Source organism: Acomys russatus, chromosome 11 (genome assembly GCF_903995435.1).
Source record: "Acomys russatus chromosome 11, mAcoRus1.1, whole genome shotgun sequence".
NCBI lineage: Eukaryota > Metazoa > Chordata > Mammalia > Rodentia > Muridae > Acomys > Acomys russatus.
In genome coordinates, this window is record NC_067147.1 from 39,505,513 (window position 1) to 39,522,236 (window position 16,724).

The 16,724-nt window shown below is 51.2% G+C and overlaps 1 protein-coding gene across 1 annotated transcript in view; it reads right to left on the bottom strand.

Annotated features, from left to right (window-relative positions):
* Positions 1-8,387: 8,387 nt before the first annotated feature.
* Positions 8,388-16,724, bottom strand: part of Col13a1 (collagen type XIII alpha 1 chain) — a 61,475-nt gene continuing 53,138 nt past the window's right edge. Inside the window, exons 30-33 of the mRNA XM_051152491.1 lie at positions 15,992-16,045; positions 14,897-14,950; positions 14,022-14,057; positions 8,388-8,955 (exon numbers count right to left, since the gene is read on the bottom strand). Of these exons, the coding sequence (XP_051008448.1) occupies positions 8,836-8,955; positions 14,022-14,057; positions 14,897-14,950; positions 15,992-16,045 (264 nt within the window). The 3' untranslated portion in view covers positions 8,388-8,835. The remainder of the gene's footprint in view (positions 8,956-14,021; positions 14,058-14,896; positions 14,951-15,991; positions 16,046-16,724) is intronic.

Here is a 16,724-nt window from a genome sequence, read left to right on the forward strand (position 1 = left end):
CTGGAAGGAGAAGACTCCACAGCTAGTGGCATGAAATTCCTCTGCTTCTTGCCACTGTTGTTTCCTTCACTCATCTTTCTCTGACTCTTTATGGGGTGCTGGGGGTTGAACCCCAGGTCTCCCAAGCACTACATCCCTGGCTCCACTCTTTTTACATATAGTTCCATTGTCTTGTAGTTATTTATTCTTTTATTTTCTTTTTTCTTTTTTCATTAATTTATTCTTGTTACATCTCAATGTTTATCCCATCCCTTGTATCCTCCCATTCCTCCCCCCCCCCCATTTTCCCATTATTCCCCTCCCCTATGACTATTCCTGAGGGGGATTACCTCCCCCTGTATATTCTCATAGGGTATCAGGTCTCTTCTTGGCAACCTGCTGTCCTTCCTCTGAGTGCCACCAGGTCTCCCCCTCCAGGGGACATGGTCAAATGTGAGGCACCAGAGTACATGAGAAAGTCATATCACACTCTCCACTCAACTGTGGAGAATATTCTGACCATTGGCTAGATCTGGGAAGGGGTTTAAAGTTTACCTCCTGTATTGTCCTTGGCTGGTGGCTTAGTTTGTATTCTTTTATTTTCAAGACAGAGGCTGTAACTCACTCTGGCCTCAGATTCTCTATCCTCGGACCCTGGCCTCCCTAGTGCCATGATCGATGCCAGGCCTAGTGCCCTGGCAGCTTTTCTCTGTCCTGGTTGCCCACTGACCCTAGAAGACTGAGTTGATGTTGGTCTTGGGTGGTAATGGGCGGAGGCTGTTCCTGTGTGGGTTCATTCTTATGATGATGTCATCACTGAGCCGTGACTACCTTCAGACAGTGGCCTTTTGAGTCGCTGGTGGCACCCTGAGTTCCTAGGTCCTCCCTTGGGAGTAGGGAAATTGGCACTGGAGCTGAGCAACCCCCAAGTCAGGGTAAGGGCACAGCCTGAGACAGGCCATGTGACTTTGGAGGGCAGGGCACTTTTGCCTATGTGAGTTCCTTTCTCCATAAAAAAAAAAAAAAAAAAAAAAAGAACATTGTTTTGTGGCTACTAGTAGAAAGATATGTGGCTGGCTAGAGTTCTTGTTACATTTTGCTTCTGAGTGTAAAGACAGTGAAATTAAATCGTGTCTGGAGCCCATGCCACTGGGCCAGATGGGGAAGATGCTGGAGTGAGGTCGTGTGGCCACCCCCTGAGAGGGCTCATGGGGACCAGCTGGAGGCTTGGGCCTGGGTGGTGGCATGTTTCTTTCCCATGGGGAGGGGACAGACAAATGCTATCATGTCCACTGGGGCGCACTAGAGTGTGCAGCTTCAGTTTTCAGATGAGGACGCCAGTACCCAGGAGGCAGTCACTGGTCTGCCTTCCAGAATAGTCTATTGGATGTTGTAAGGGAGACCTGGGTCGACGCCTGTATAGAACCAGAACCAGAGTCTGTGCAGTGTGATTCAATTAATAGTTAATGAGTGTGAGCACATTCTCACACCTGGAAGGCTCTTAGAAACATGAAGGCCAGAGAAAGAGATGGGGGCAGGGGAGGGAGGCGGGGGCAGGGGAGGGAGGCGGGGGCAGGGGAGGGAGGCGGGGGCAGGGCCCGTTAACAGGGGCTGTATAGAGGAAATGTAAAATGAACACAGGTCTGGAGAGGGAGGCAATTCCCAGAATCCTATGTTGTTTACAGGTCCCATTAGAAGACCCAAGGACACCCTAAACAGCTAACTATAGACCACTAGTAATAGTGACCTATTCACCCATCGGCGTTTCCTGAAGGCTGGGGAGATAGCTTAGTGGTTAAAGCATTTGCTGAGGAAACATGAGGGCCCCAGAGCCCAGATGAAGGCTGAGAAACCCTGCCTTTTGAATAAGAGGGAGGAGGGACCGAGGAGGATTCTTAACATCAAACTAGAGTCTCCACATGCCCGCACACCTACGTGCACAGGCACCCACACGTGCACCCACACGCATGCAAACATGCACGTACACACACAGTACACACAGACATGAAAATGGAAAAAGAAAAAGAGAAAAAGGAAGAGACTCCCTGAGACCTTTACCAAGCAGGCACTGTGACTGGAAAACAATACAACTTTTTTTCTTTCTTTCTCTTTTTTGATACAGGGTTTTACTGTACAGGCCAAGTTGGCCCCAAATTAGAAATGCTTCTTCTGCTTTAGCCTCTTGACAGTTTTATATTTTGTGTGCACATGTACGTCTATGTGCATGTTTTCTATGTGTATGTTCCTGTGTATATATGTATGTTTAGGAATGTATGTTTGTGTATGTATACATGTGTGTATGTGTGTGTATATGTGTGCGTGTGTGCATGAGTACGGACACGTGTGCTGCACCATGGGCCAGGGCTCCTCACTAGCCTGATGCTTTGTGATTAGGATAAGCTAGCTAGCTGCCTAGCAAGGCAGGAGGCTCTACCCTCTCAGCACTAGGACTCCAAGCATGCACCCCAACACTTAGCTTTTCACACGGGTCCAGAGGACTGAACTCAGATCCTCAGGCTTGTACGGCAGGAACGTTACTGACTGATTCATCTTTCCAGCCCAACAACTCCATTTCTTTAAAAGGATTTAAATACACTCACTTTATGTGTACTAATGCTTTGCCTGCTTGTATGTATGGGGACTACAGATGTATTTGGGTCCCACAATGGTCAGAAGGGGCCATCGGATCCCTTGGAACTTGAGTTAAGATGGTTGCACACCCTGTGGCTGCTGGGAATCAAACCCTGGTCCTCTGCAAGAGGGCCAAGCGCTCTAAGCCTCTGAGCCATCTTTGCCCCCCCTCAACCGCCCAATTTTATTTCCTACAAAATTAAACAACTTAAGGTTTGTTGTTCGTGGCTGAGATCTAGTGGGGTTGGGGGTGGGGTGGGGACTGGGTGATTCTTCTTTGCTGGAGTGAGGCAGCACAGGAGGCAAAGCCCCATCCTTCAGCCAGCTGTGCTTGGATCTGCAGGCACAAAGTCAACACTGCGCTCTGCAGTAGCCATGAGGGGAAAGAAGCTTGAGTGGGAAATGGGAACCCTTAGTCTCCAGTTGGTGGCGCTGTTCTGAGAGGTTACGGAACCTTTAGGAGGTGGAACCACGCTGAGGGAAGTCCCTTGCTGGAGCAGGCTCTGAGGTTTTAAAGCCCGGCCCTACTTCCTGTTCTCCTTCCGTTTCCTGTGCGGGGTTGAACGTGAACAGCCAGCTTCCTGCTCCTGTTACCATCCCTGACGTGACGGGACTCTGTCCCTCTGGAACTGTGAGCCAAAATCAACCCTTTGATGCTCTAGGTGGTTTCTGGCTATGTTTTTTTTTTTGTTTTTGTTTTTTTTTAAAATCATAGTAACAGAAATGGTGACTGAGACAGAGGGCAGAAACTAAAACAGATGAACAAAAGCCCTACAAAAGTCCCTTTGCAGCCTCCCGCCCCACCCCGGGGTGGGTGCATCCTCGGTATTGCTAAACCCTTTGGGCTGTGACATAAGGAATATCTCCTAAATGAGTCGCCACCCTCCCTTTGTTGAGACTAACATTTCCCAATATTGCTGCACTCAGCTTCTGAGATTTCCTGCTTGCACAAGACAGAGTGGATTTAATTTAGCGATTAATAGGGATCATGAATTGTCATGGTTCTTTTTCTTTTTTTCTTCCTTCCTTTTTTTTTTTTTTTTTTTTTTTAAACAAAAGTCAGTTAAAGCTTAAAATATTGTCAGACACATCCAGTCTGGAAAACATCATGGGCCTCCACATTTTTGTGAATTCACTGGTGAGCTCGCAGCACCTCCGTGCTGGCGGGCCTCCTTTGGCACGGGAACACGGTGATCATCAAGCTGTGATATTTAATAAGTGTGCACAAATATCATGCAACATCGGGAGCAGACTCACAGACAGAAAGTGTATTAGAAACAGATTTATACAAAAATGTCTTGCAAACAAAAGGGAAAGGGTTATTTTCTGTACAAAATATGCAGGCTTTCCTCTCTTTCTCTTTTAATGATCTGTAAGATGCATCATACTTTGGGCATTTTCAAAAGGTGAAAACTGTATAAAAAATAAATATCCTATGTACAAACACACACAGGCCAATCCGAGGTTAGAGGCGTCACTGCAAAACAAAACCAGAACAACGGACAGTTAGTTTCAGGGAGCCCTAGTGCTGATTCCCTTGGAAGAAAGGAAGTGGATTTGTCTTTGGTTCCTGAGAACTTCCGATAGGGAAGTGCGGATCATTAAACCCGCTAGAGGGAAGACCCTCCCTCATACGGACTTTAAGACACGCCCACCCCCAGCGTGGAAAACCAGGCTTTCACTTTGAGGCTACTCCGTCCTGCAGCCACTAGAGGGCAGCCTCTCTATGTTGTCTTGGAACCCTTCGCTGTTCACTACCTCTGCCCAGACCTCATTTTTGGTCTCAATCTGTAGACCGGGGGCGTCTTTAGTTGCTCCTCCAACATGCTGCAGCTCTGGAGTGCAGCTGTGACTCCCCTGCTAAGCTCAACATGTTGCATGCCCTGCCCTCCAGCAACAACCTTGAAGTTGAATCTTTCTTGGGGGACAGGGGAGGATCTTATTTAATGGTTCTCCTACAGCTCCTGGGTGAGGAGGCTCTGCGTGAGGTGCAGATTCACGGGGAGCCGTCACCCCTTCAGTGCTGAGCTTTTCCTTTCTTTGGCTTGTGTTCACTGTAGGTCTGACGGATCGTTTGTCTCGCTCCTTGTCCAGTCCTGGGCATCATCTGAGTCTGAGCTCACTGTGCAATTCTGAGTTACAAGCACAAGGCTGGACTGGCTAAGCACAAACTCTTGCGAGTGTGAGGGTCTTGACCCTTACTAGGAGGATGTACTTATTATAACCTTAGATGATGGGGGTGGGGGCGGGCTGAGAAAATGCTGAGGGGGGAGGGGAGGTGCAGGCAGGCGCCACATGCGTGGGGCTGCCCATCTGCTGTGGACCGTGCTTGGGGACAAAGGCAGGTTTCTGCCCTTAGGCTGGGGAGGCTTGTAACTTAGGAGTGGTGGCTGGGGGGTGGGGGTGGCCTTGTGGCATTAGGCTGACTGCTTTAATGATGGCAGATGACAATGGCTTTGTAAATCTGATGATACCTTGGTGTTCCGGGTACCTCCACCTCCTAGGTAGGTACTGCGATCACATACATGTTCCACCACGCAGGATTTACACAGTGCTGAGGATCAGACTGAGGGCGTTGTGCATGCTAAGCAAACAATGCATTCTATCAAATGATCTACAGCCCTAGTCCCTTAAAATGTCTCTAAGTGTTCTGTAGGTATGTGCACTGAGAAGATGTTTAATAGATACCCGCTCCTACCCTGCCAACCGCCTAGTGAGGAGCACCTTTTTTGACCCACATCTCGCTGTATCATCTGCAGAAAAGCAAGCCGGAAACTGCCAGCTTTACGGCACTGTTGGGAAAGAGCTGCACCTTTGACCCCGAGCTGCAAGGCCTTCTGGGAGTCTTACCTTGTTCCAGCAGCCTTGGACTGGTAAGCCATCCTCTCCCTGAAAGGAGGCAAAGAATGCTTAGACACTTGAGATGGTTGACTGAGCAGATAGGTGACAAAGACACATTTTCATAGCTTTCTTGGGACATGCCCTACTCACTGTTGTCTGTTTCCTTTCTTGCTCTGGGTCAGAATCGTAGTGGGGGGCGGGGGGCAGGAAGCAATTAGAAGCTACTGTTTTCCCTTTGGCTAATGCTTAGCACAGCTGCAGTGCAGCAGCCAGCACAGATGCCCAGGATCAGCACCCTGGGACCCCCTTTGCTCTGACTCGGTGGAGTGCTAAGAACTCACTCAGGTCATTGGCATTTGGGCCTCCTGGTCTTCCTCTGCAAGCCTGGTGGGGATGGCATAGCATGGCCCCCCCATCCTGCATGAGCGTGTTCCCTTCCTAAGCAATGGGAGGTATCATCCAAACAGTCCCAGATAATAGTCCGTAGTGTATGGGGACAAGGGGTGGCAAAGGACAGACAGCCTCAGGATTGCAATATGGAGCACCAAGTGGGAAGCGACTGTGCGTTGTCTGAGGCAAGGCAGCTGCCTCAAGATGCTGGGCCCGTATGAAGGGATCTTCACACGGCTTCTTGGGCCTAACATTCTGGCCTCTCTGGCACACCTTGAGGCAATCCAGGAATGTTCCAGAGGCCAGGCTTTTGGGGGAGGGCCAGGTGTAACCAGGAGCAGAATTCTGGGTCTCAGTCTGGGTGTAGCAGAAGGGCAGCCCCATCGTAGAACTGCAATCTCTAGGGTCCCCTCCACCCACCCCAAGAGGGAACCTCCCAATCACTCAGCATGCAACAGGTATTGCCCCAGCCTTCTCCCCCCCGGCCCCCACCCAAAACCTAGCATGTGCTAAAGTCATATCGATGTTTCCTTTACCCCATTCCTGCCAGCCTAAGACAAAGAACACATCATTACTGGAAAAGATAACATTTTCAATAGTCAAATAATATACTTTGCCCCTGGGCTTGGGAAAGGACTATGGGGGGTGGTGGTGTGGCGGTGCGTTTCACTTTCATGGTGACCCTTTGTCCCCTTCACAGTCCATCATGCCATGCCAAGTCACCCCACTGCCATAGTGCGGCACACTGCACACAAACTCTGGGAAGGAGAGGGGCCTTGAGGGCCACGGGCCACGGTGGCATTTCTATCGGGACGTGGATGATGGCAGGGAGAAGTAGGCAGAGAGCGGAAAGGTCAAGGTGCCTTTGCAGAGCTAAGAGTGCTCAGACAGGGGCGGGGGTCAACTGTGGTCCAAGAAGAACCCAGTTTTAATTAATGGAAGTGCTCTGGAAGTCATGGCTGAGAAAGGCACGGATGCATGCTGCATGCTGAGGATGAAGGGGCGGGCCAGCCATGTCCACAAGCTTCCTACTCTGTGTGCTTGACCTGCGCTGGCTCTGTGGCACGTGTTCTAAGACATCTCTGCTGCCCTTTAAGGAACTGTATACACATCCATACTTTCTAACGCCATTTTTCATCTGAAGAGAATTCCTGAGTAACAGGGCAGAAATTTGAGGCTGGGAACTCTGTGGTGACAGCAGGGGAAACGAAAGGCAAGCAGGAATGCCCAGATCAGTGCCTGTCGGGTCAAACGTTGCCTTCTGTTTCCTTTACAGTCAGCTGAGAGGGTCACACAGATATTCAGAAGTGGCCATCTGGAGCCGGACTGGGCCTGAGGGAAACCTGCTCCCAAGTTTCAGCTCCTGACATCTCAGGGATACTTGGCCAACACCCACCCCCTTCTGACTGCATTCTAGACCTTTCTACCTCTCTCTTTTTAGTGAGCTACCTTCAGATGAAGGACAGAGACCCCCAAGGAGAGCCTTCTGAGTCTTAAGCATCTAACACCTGATTCTGAGCCACAATCTAGTTCTGATGGTGTCACCTGTACCATGACCCAGAACCCAGTCTGGAAGAATGGACCCTCCCATCACCTTAATTATAGAACTTCTCCATCTAGGAGTATGTCCCCCTTCCCCTGCCACACTGTGGAGGGAAGGATTGGTCTGTGTCCGGAGAGGTGGGGTGACTGGCAACTCATGCCTGTGTTTTGTTAGCTTAGCATGTGTGTTCAGGGCTGAGTGCACTGTGCGGAGGCAAAGCAATCAGTTCTAAAACCCTGCCCAGCTCATGTGCTTCCTTCCCCAGCTTCCAGAATGGTCTAGAAGCAGTCAGGCAATTAAGATGAGATACAGCCAAGACTGACTTTGGGGTGGGCTGGCTGATGTTAAAGGGGGGATACCTCAAAAGCAGTTGCAGGAGGAAGCTTAAAAAAAAACCCCAAAAAACAAAAATCACCTGGCCACTACACATGCAAGAGGGTGACATGCCTGGGAGCCACTAAAGCTCTAGGTGAGGTGAGTCTTGGCATCTACAGTGTGAAGGAGCAGTAAGCAGGAGCTGGGAGCGTGGAGCAAGAGGATCAGGAGGCACACTGGTACATGCCACACAAGTGGGGTAGCCCACTTTGGCCACGCAGGCAAGGGAGGGAAATGCCATACCAGTGGGCATGGGGCATCCAGTCCGTCCAACCCTGGTAGCCCCGGCTCCCCTTTCTCTCCTTTAAAACCTCGGTGGCCCTGTTCATAAAACCAACCATGATGATTACTGAGGTCAAAGTCAGCCATTTCCAACGGTGGAGCGGACAGGCCCAGTCCTACCCTGGCCAGGATGCAGCGCCAGAGGCACTAACATAGAAGGGAACGTGCAGGGGTGGGACACAGCCAACTCCTTCTGCACCGACACCCCTACCTGACATAACTACAGACAACCCTGGCTTGAGGGCAACATGGCTTTCAAAACCTTCCAGTGCTTTGTGTGTGTGGTGTCCCTTGAGAAGCAAGGCTTGTTGGGAAGGCTCTTTTGCGGGTCTTAGCTGGGCTATGGGGCAGTGCATGAAAAGCCCCTTGTCTGATCTGGTTCTGCCCAGTCTTGCCTCTCAATGGCCTTCAGGAGACTGACTCTGGTGTCTTGCATCCTGACCAAGTGAGGACTCAAGACAGCCAGAGCTGCAGGCCTCAAAGGTCGCAAATCTGTGTGCCATAAACACTACGTGGGTTTGCAAAGCATGCTGGGGACAGAGCCGGAGACCTTCTACCCAAACCCTGCAGGGTCCCTCTCCTTCCAGCCGTCCATTGTTCTGAATCTTCAAAGGGCAGGGACTCAAAGGCTGAGGGGTTTAGCAGAATGGCTTGCAGCTGGGGCGCTGAGGCCCACCCTCAGCAGGCAGGACTGCCAAGGCACAGGCAAGCTTGGTGGCATCTGTGGAGCTCTGCTCTAACCTCAGAGCATCTGCCTTGTTTGTTTCCAACCTGCAACCCTGTGGGAAAAACACTCAGAACAATGCCAACGAGAAACGGAGACATACCAGTGGGCAGGGGGCGTCCAGTCCAGGAGCTCCTTGGTCCCCCTTATCCCCTTTAGGTCCCCTAGAGCCTTTCTTCCCCCTTTCCCCCTGTGAGCAATGGTTTAGTCCGAGGTAAGAGGGGGGGGAAAAAAGACACATCATCAAAACGTTAGGATCATTCATGTTAAGATTAGAGGCAGAAAACAACACCCGAGACGACAGAGGGAAAAGTAGACTTTCTTAATGAAGTTGGCATTCTGGTGGAATTACGGGGCACACTCACCTCTCCCCGCTCTAAACACCTCAGATTCTGGCAAAGGAGGAGGGTAAGGGGTGGGGAGGAGAGAGAGGCGGGAGCAGGGGCCTAAAGTCTACTGAGGACAGTGGACAATTTTGCTGACTTGAGGCCAGCGATGGTGTGTGTGTGTGTGTGTGTGTGTGTGTGTGTGTGTGTGTGCGCGCGCGCGCGTGCGCGCGCATGTGAGAACAGGTATCCACAGAGGCCAGAGGTGTCAGTCTCCTGGAACTGGAGTCACAGATGGTTGTGGTCTGTCCTGTGTGGATGCTGGGAACAAAACTTGGTTAAGATGCACACACACATTCTTAACCGCCGAGCCATCTCTCCAGCCCATGTCTCAGTCCTTAAAAATGGACCATGTGTGTCCCTCAGGGTCTCCCAGCCACTCTCCTCTGTGGAAAGTGGGCTACCTCATGCCTGGGGACTTATTATATGGCCGCTCTATTGTGGCAAGGCCAAAGGCTCAGCCAGTTCTGCCAGTTATTAACTTTTAACCCCTCTGAGCTTCAGCTTTTTCCTCCTGTAAAGTGGATGCATTACACTTGCTTCCAAAATTATTGCGTGACCTCGTGTATAAGAAATGCTCACGGGTGAGCTGCCAGGTCACTCAGTAAGGGTGGGTGGCTTCTGCCAACTGGGGTGATTACTGTTTCTCACTACCTAGTGTGGGGACACGTGCTCCGCGAGAGGGTCTTGTTCTGTCTGTAGTGCCCCTGAAATTGTAGGCAGCTGTGTGGGAGTTCCTTAGACAGGAGGGGTTAATAAGATTTCTGATGTTCCCCAGATCTTAGAACAGGACCCCAATTGTTTTGACTCCAGAGGTTGTCTGTACTTTGTCCACACATTTACTCTGAACAGCTTTTCAGAATGATGGGTGTTGAAAAGGCAATGCGTGTATATGCGATGAGATCCCTGGGGCCAAAGCCACGCCCACCGACGAAAAGGTCCAGGCAAGAGGATTCCCTTAGCGTGGACAAGCTGAGTCAACCAGCTGTTTGGACTGGAAAGAGCTAGGCAAGTGTCCTTAGAGGTAAGTGTCCTTAGGAGTGTGGCCCTCTTCTTCTGCTTCATGAGTGCAGTTTCCCAGTGAGGAATATGGGCAGGGTTGCTGAAGGCTTGGTTCCAGGTCTTAAAAGATTTGCTGGCAGGTCACAGGGTGTGGGTCACCCACACTATAGGCTATTACCCCCCACCCCTGCCACATCAGCTGTTCTGGAAGATTCTAGAGCTATTGCTTTACCTATGTATCTCCTACTGCTCACCCCCAGAGTGCCCCTACTGTCAGCTCCAGCTGGTAAGAGGAGAGGGGTAGACAGGGACCCACAGAGGTCCCTTAAATATCCCCGATGAATGTGGAAAACTGGCTTCAGGAGACATAAACCAGAAGGGGGGAGGATGAGGGGAAGCGGGGGTTTTAGTGGGTACATATGTTGAGGGGAAGGTAGAAGGAAGAGGCAGGCCCAGGCTAGAGAGTCTTGAGGAGGAGGGAAAGGAGGGGACAAAGGACTCAGGTACTGAGACATGTACACCCCTATACACAGCCCCATCCCCATTCCCAGGCATGGCAGAGAGATGGCAGAGAGTGGAAGCAGTCTCAGCATGCTTGGACCTTTTCCACTGGCCAGCCTGCAGGCAGCTCTATGGTAGCAGCCAATCCAGCAGTGCCCTGACAGTTAACACTGCCAGAGTAATGGTACCCTTACCCTTGATACTTTTGTTGTTGTTGTTGTTTCAACTGAGTCATCTCCTATATCCGGCCTCACAGCTGAGGTAGTTGAGGACAACTGTGAACTCCTGATCCTCCCGTCTCTACCTCCCAAAAGCTGGGGTTACAGGCCTGAGGCGCCATGTCTGGCTTGTAAACATGGCTCCTGGGCCAAGTTTGCTGAGATACTTTGAAACAAGGTAGGGGCATAGGTGAGACATGTGTACCCCAGGGGACAAGAGCAGTGGTCTTGTGTGTACTGAGCAAGCTTCCTGTTTTAGATTCTAAGTCTTTGCCCACAACAAGGACCTTCCTCATTCCCTGAACTAGCAGGAGGTGTAGGACCGTTTTGGGGCATGACATACAACAGTATAATTCATATTCATTCTCTCTCTCTCTCTCTCTCTCTCTCTCTCTCTCTCTCTCTCTCTCTCTGTCTCTGTGTGTGTGTGTGTGTGTGTGTGTGTCAGAGGACAGCTAGTGGGAGTCAGTTCATCAGTTCTCTTCTACCACATGGGAACTGACTGCAGATTGTCGGCTTGGTGGCAAGCACCTTTGCCTGTGGAGCCATGATGCCACCCCAACAGTATAATTTTAAGGTTGTGTCTTGGTTCAGGTAAGGTGGGACAGTTTTCCAATGGATTCCTCAGGCATGATAAAGGCAAAGTTTAATGAGGGAAAATATTGAGAGTTGCCTATCTACCAAAACTCGGGCGAACGGGTATGGGGCACTGGCTATCTCCAGCGTCACCTTCCCAGCTGGCAACAGTGGCACTTGAACGTTACCTTAGCCTCTGACACGTCACCTGGATCAAACTGTCAATATCCTACATGCCCTTCTCTAGGCCCCGTATGGCTGGTGGCTCAGAGGCCTGGGTGAGGTGGCGAGATTCTGCGTGTCTTTCTCAGCACATTCAGCGTCCTGAGAGCTGCCTCTCTTAGGTAAGACATATCAGTTGCGCCTTGATTTGACACCTGGCTGTTTGGGACAAGTTATCTCACCCTTCATGGTGTGTCTCACTGCTTTCTGAACCTGACTTTCTTCTTTCTTGGATCTCTGAGGTCCCAGGCTGCTCCTCCTGCCTTGTACCTCCAGAGAACTGAGATCACAGGCCTGCGCCACCTGCCGAGCTACACCCTCAGGCTCTGAATTTGATTCTGATGAAGATATACATTCTAATTTATATATAGGATGGGGGAAACCTGTCAAAGTGCAGGAAGGGGAAGTGGAGGAGAAAGATCTGCCCCACGATTCCTAGGGCCTCCACCGATGATAATCTAGCATTTGGAGACACTAGCCTGGTCCATTTTCCCATCCTCCCCAATCTGTGACAAGGGTACCTCACTGGCCTAGCCTCCTTTCTCCGATTTATTTCAAAGGACCCAGCGCCTCCGGCCAATGGAAAAAGTCTTAAGAAACAGGCTTGAAAACTGTTAATTGAGTGTAATAAAGAAAGCCAGAACACATTAGAAATGAGTTAGGAAGGTTTGTATGCCAATGAAGAAATGGAATGATGGGGTTCTGTAGAGACTCAGAGACCAGCCATACAACTGAAAGTGGGTCAGTCTGCTGTAGTGGATGGATCCCATACTCAGTCTTGCCATAGACAGCTTGTGGGGCCGGGGGCCGGGGGGCCGGGGGCCGGGGGGGGGGCAGCTCTGCCTGCTTTCACTTGTTCATAAGTTTTAGGGAACAAGTTGAGTTGCTTTTGTGTGGCTGCCAGTAAGGACACTTTAGGGGTTTAGAAGTGCCCAGGTAAATACGTCTTAAATCGAGGAGAGTGGATTTAACTGGGGCCAGATAGAAGCATACAGATTCTGACATGGTCTATTCACGTAGATACTGTCAGTGGCCACTGATCAGCCACGTTTGGAATCCATGTGTGCCCTGCCTGTGTCTCACTGGGGGAACTCAGTCCAGCGCACCTCCTTGTTCCTGACAGTGGCTCTTTGCCTGTCCCTCCCACTCCTTGCCACTTAAAGTCCCCCGAGCCTTACTTGCTGCTGGAGAATGCGTGGTCCTCTAGGGCAGTGGCCCTCAACCTTCCTAAAGCTGCAACCCTTTAATATAGTTCCTCATGTTGTGGTGACCCCCCCAACCATAAAATTATTTTTGTTGCTACCTCATAACTGTAATTTCGCTACTGTTACGAGTCGTAATGTAGGGCTGGAGAGATGGCTCAGAGGCTAAGAGCACTCTCTGCTCTTCCTGAGATCCTGAATTCAATTCCCAGCAACCACATGGTGGCTCACAACGAGATCTGGTGCCCTCTTCTTGAGGGCAGGCAGAACATTGTAGATATAATAAATAAATAAATCTTTAAAAGCCAGGGCTATACAGAGAAACCCTGTCTGAAAAACAACAACAACGGAATGTAAATATCTGTGTCTTCTGATGTCTTAGACCTCTGAAAAGGTCATCTGACCCCCAAAAGGGTTGTGACCCACAGGTTGAGAACCGCTGCTCTAGGGGGTTATGCCCTGCGCACAGGTGGGCACTGGAGTTTGTGATGGAGAGGGCTACCTCTTGACCAGATGTGGTTAAATTATTGCTGTTGGGCCCAAATGCCCAAGGCCATGACCAGCATATGCCTGTGGTGCTGAGGACACATAACATGTCCTGCTGTAGACCGCAGGAGTCAAGGGGAGGAGGGAGGATCTGGAGGGTGCACTCCATTCCGTTCCCTGCCAAGTCTCCAAGAGAAACAGCAGCCAGGATACTTTTAAGGGCTTGGCTGTCTGTTCTTGGAGCTGGAACTTATTTTCTCAGTCACCAGTGGACTGGAATGCCTGACAAATCTTAGTTTCAGGAGGCAACGATGAGGTGACGATGGATCTAAAAATATCACTAAGGGGCCAGTTATCAGGGCAGCATAAAGAGGGCCGGATGACAGGCTCCTGTTGCTGGATGGCCACGCTAATCTGATGGTTGCTGTGGGATTCATTCGGCCTTCTCTGGAAATGAGGAGAAATGCTGGCCTCAACCGCAGGCCTAGGCTCCAGGTTCCCTGCATGTATAGCATGGGGCCCCTCACTAGAAAGCCTTTCAATGTAGGATGATTTATAAGGAATGACTATTTGTCCTGTTAGGTCAGGAGTCTCCACTTGATCATTCCATCCCATCATGAAGACATTAGTAACCAGATCCAGAGTGTGAGGGCTCAGACTTACCCGGTTTCCTTTGTCCCCGGGTGGTCCATGTAAACCCTGCGTTAAATCAGAGAAATGAAGACATGTTAATGAGAAAACATGAAAACGTCCATGAAGTCCTTTCTTGGGGCTCTGAAAACGTCACTGATGCGTTTTCAGTTCCACGGAGACGGGCTTTGTTACTCCCAATTTGCGAAAGGGGAACAGAGAGGCGAATACATAGAGGGACTTGACCAAGAGGCACATGGACAAGGTTTCTGGGTTTTCTTGCCCCGTAGCCCATGTCCCAGTTGGTAATTGTTCTTCTGGGAATCATTCCTGGGGCAGGGTAGGGGGGGTAGGCATGGGCTGAATATTCCCACAACTCCCCTGCCAGGCCCTTCCTCCGCAGCTTCTTAGACCATCTTTTAAGGTGCAGAACACCCTAAGGGAGTGAGTGGTGAGCATCGAGTGGCGCAGACACACTTGCTTAGTCAGTACGCACACGAACCTCGGGTGGACGGGAAACAAAATCCAGACTCCTTGAGACGGCCACTTGGCTTTCGTAACAGAGCTACAGGCAAAAGTTGCAGACAGGAAGCCAAGCTCAGCCCTTTCTGGGTTGTGGGGATCAGGATCTGAGACCCACTCATGCCCAGGAAGCAGAAGTGGAGGCCCAGTAGCCTTGGGACCCTACTGCACAGCACAGGGACTAACGTGGCAGGTTCCAGGCATGCTGTCCCCTGCAATGCCTCACAGGGACCTCTAGCTCATTTCCTAGTTGACCCTGGGCATCTTCTCCGTCAGCCGCAGGGATGGGCTCCAGGCTCTGGGATGTGTGCTTTGGTCTTACTTTTATAGTTGTGGGGGGCAGAGATATGGACAGAGGGGGGAACCTCTAGTTCTTGGAGACTCACAGGCAGCCCAGCTGCTCCCGTTGGTCCTGTCATCCCTGGGTCTCCTTTGCTGCCCTGAAAGAGAGAGAGAGAGAGAGAGAGAGAGAGAGAGAGAGAGAGAGAGAGAGAGAGAGAGAGAGAGAGAGAGATGGAGATGGGTGCTCATGAACCCTCCCTGTTGTGATGGCTCCCTTCCACGACCATTTTCTAACTCCCTACAGGAAAATCTCCTCGGACCCTTGTGGGAACTCCCGTGTGTATGACGCAAGGTGTGCTTGGAGAGCCCTTCTGTTGTTTCCCTGGGACAGCCGCTTCCTGAAAGGACCAGGCAACGGGAGAGGGAGGCCAGACAGTGGAACGAGAGAAAGCAAGAGAAAAGCTTTGATTTCTTTCTGAAGCCTTGTCATCACTTGGAGTGGCTGTCCTGGTTCCCCCAGTGATCTCATAGGGGCTCTTGATCTCTGTAGACGCCACCCACTTCCCCACCACAAGCCTCTCCAGGGACAGCAAAGGGCAGAGGGAGAAGGGATGGACAGAGACCTCCACAGGTGCTCCTTGGTGGTGGACCGGCAGGGAGCCTGCCCCCTAGGGGCAACTGAGAGGATTGGGATCCTCCCACACTGGGCTCCACCTCCATTCTCTCACACACCCATCCTGTGAAGGGTGTGGTTGGACTTCCAATACTGTGTGACTTGGCGACGGCCACTCAACCCTAACTGTGGGAACCCTGCCCGCGGTGCCCCTGGACATCTGACTTACTGATGTCCTCTGGGGGCTTTCTAAATCCCCATCACCCGGCCTTCTGTCTCATACTGCTTCTTTAAATGAGTCCAAAAGACCTGTCTCCCTGAGACACTGAACTGTGGCACCAGCGGAGAGAAGGAGCTTTCCCATCTCACCTAAGTGTCTGTCCCCTCATAGCCATACAGTGTTTTTTTTTTTTTTTTTTTTTTTTTTGTTGTTTTTTTTTTTCCCTCCTCCAGACTGCTATGAGGGTAACCGGGAGTGATGAACAAGAGACTGGGACCCTGGGGCTGGTTCCCAGGCACAGGGGATGAAGCCTATGGTAACCCTCCTTCCTGGCTTCCCAAGCCCCCCAGTTCACTGGGCACTCACCCTCTCGCCCTTTGGTCCGGCTGGGCCTGGAACTCCGATTGGTCCTGGAGTACCCTGGGGAGGTGAAAGAAAGCAGAGGTCAAGGGTCAGTTGCTTAGGGAAGCCCTGAGGATCCCACCCAGGCCCTGAAGATGTGTGAAGCCTTGAGCCCCAGTTTTCAGGATTGGCAAAGCCAGACTTGTTCAAGGAGGCCGTTTGACTGGGCCACAATCCATTTTGGATTCAGGGGCCTTGAACGAGAGTTCCTTCCCCCTCCTCGGAGCCAGATTCATGGAATGAAAACCTCTCACGTCACAGCCAAGCTTGCCAAGGCGGAAAACAGTAGAACGGCTGCTTGGTTTGCCACCAACAAGCACTGGAGAGGGAGGTGACCCCATCCCAGGAGTGGGGGCTTAGGGCTGGCACCCCCTTGCTGTCACAGCTCCACATGCAGCGGGAGGGTCTTCATGCCACAGAAACCGATGCGGAGACACACTTAGAGGCAGGCGTGGTGAGAGGGCCATCCAGCGCCCCTCCCCCAACCCACTGCAGACCCCAGAGCCCCAGGCCTGAGGAACAGGCGAAATGAGTTAGTACCCTCCAATGTCAGAGCCTCACTGGCCTTGGGGGGGGGAGGGGGATAAGGACAGGTTGTCTCCTAACTTGGGGGTCTCAGGGAGCTCGGGGGAGGGGTAGCCACTGCAGTAAGCTAGGGGTTGCTACAGAGTGAGCAAGTATTTCTCCTAGGTTCCCA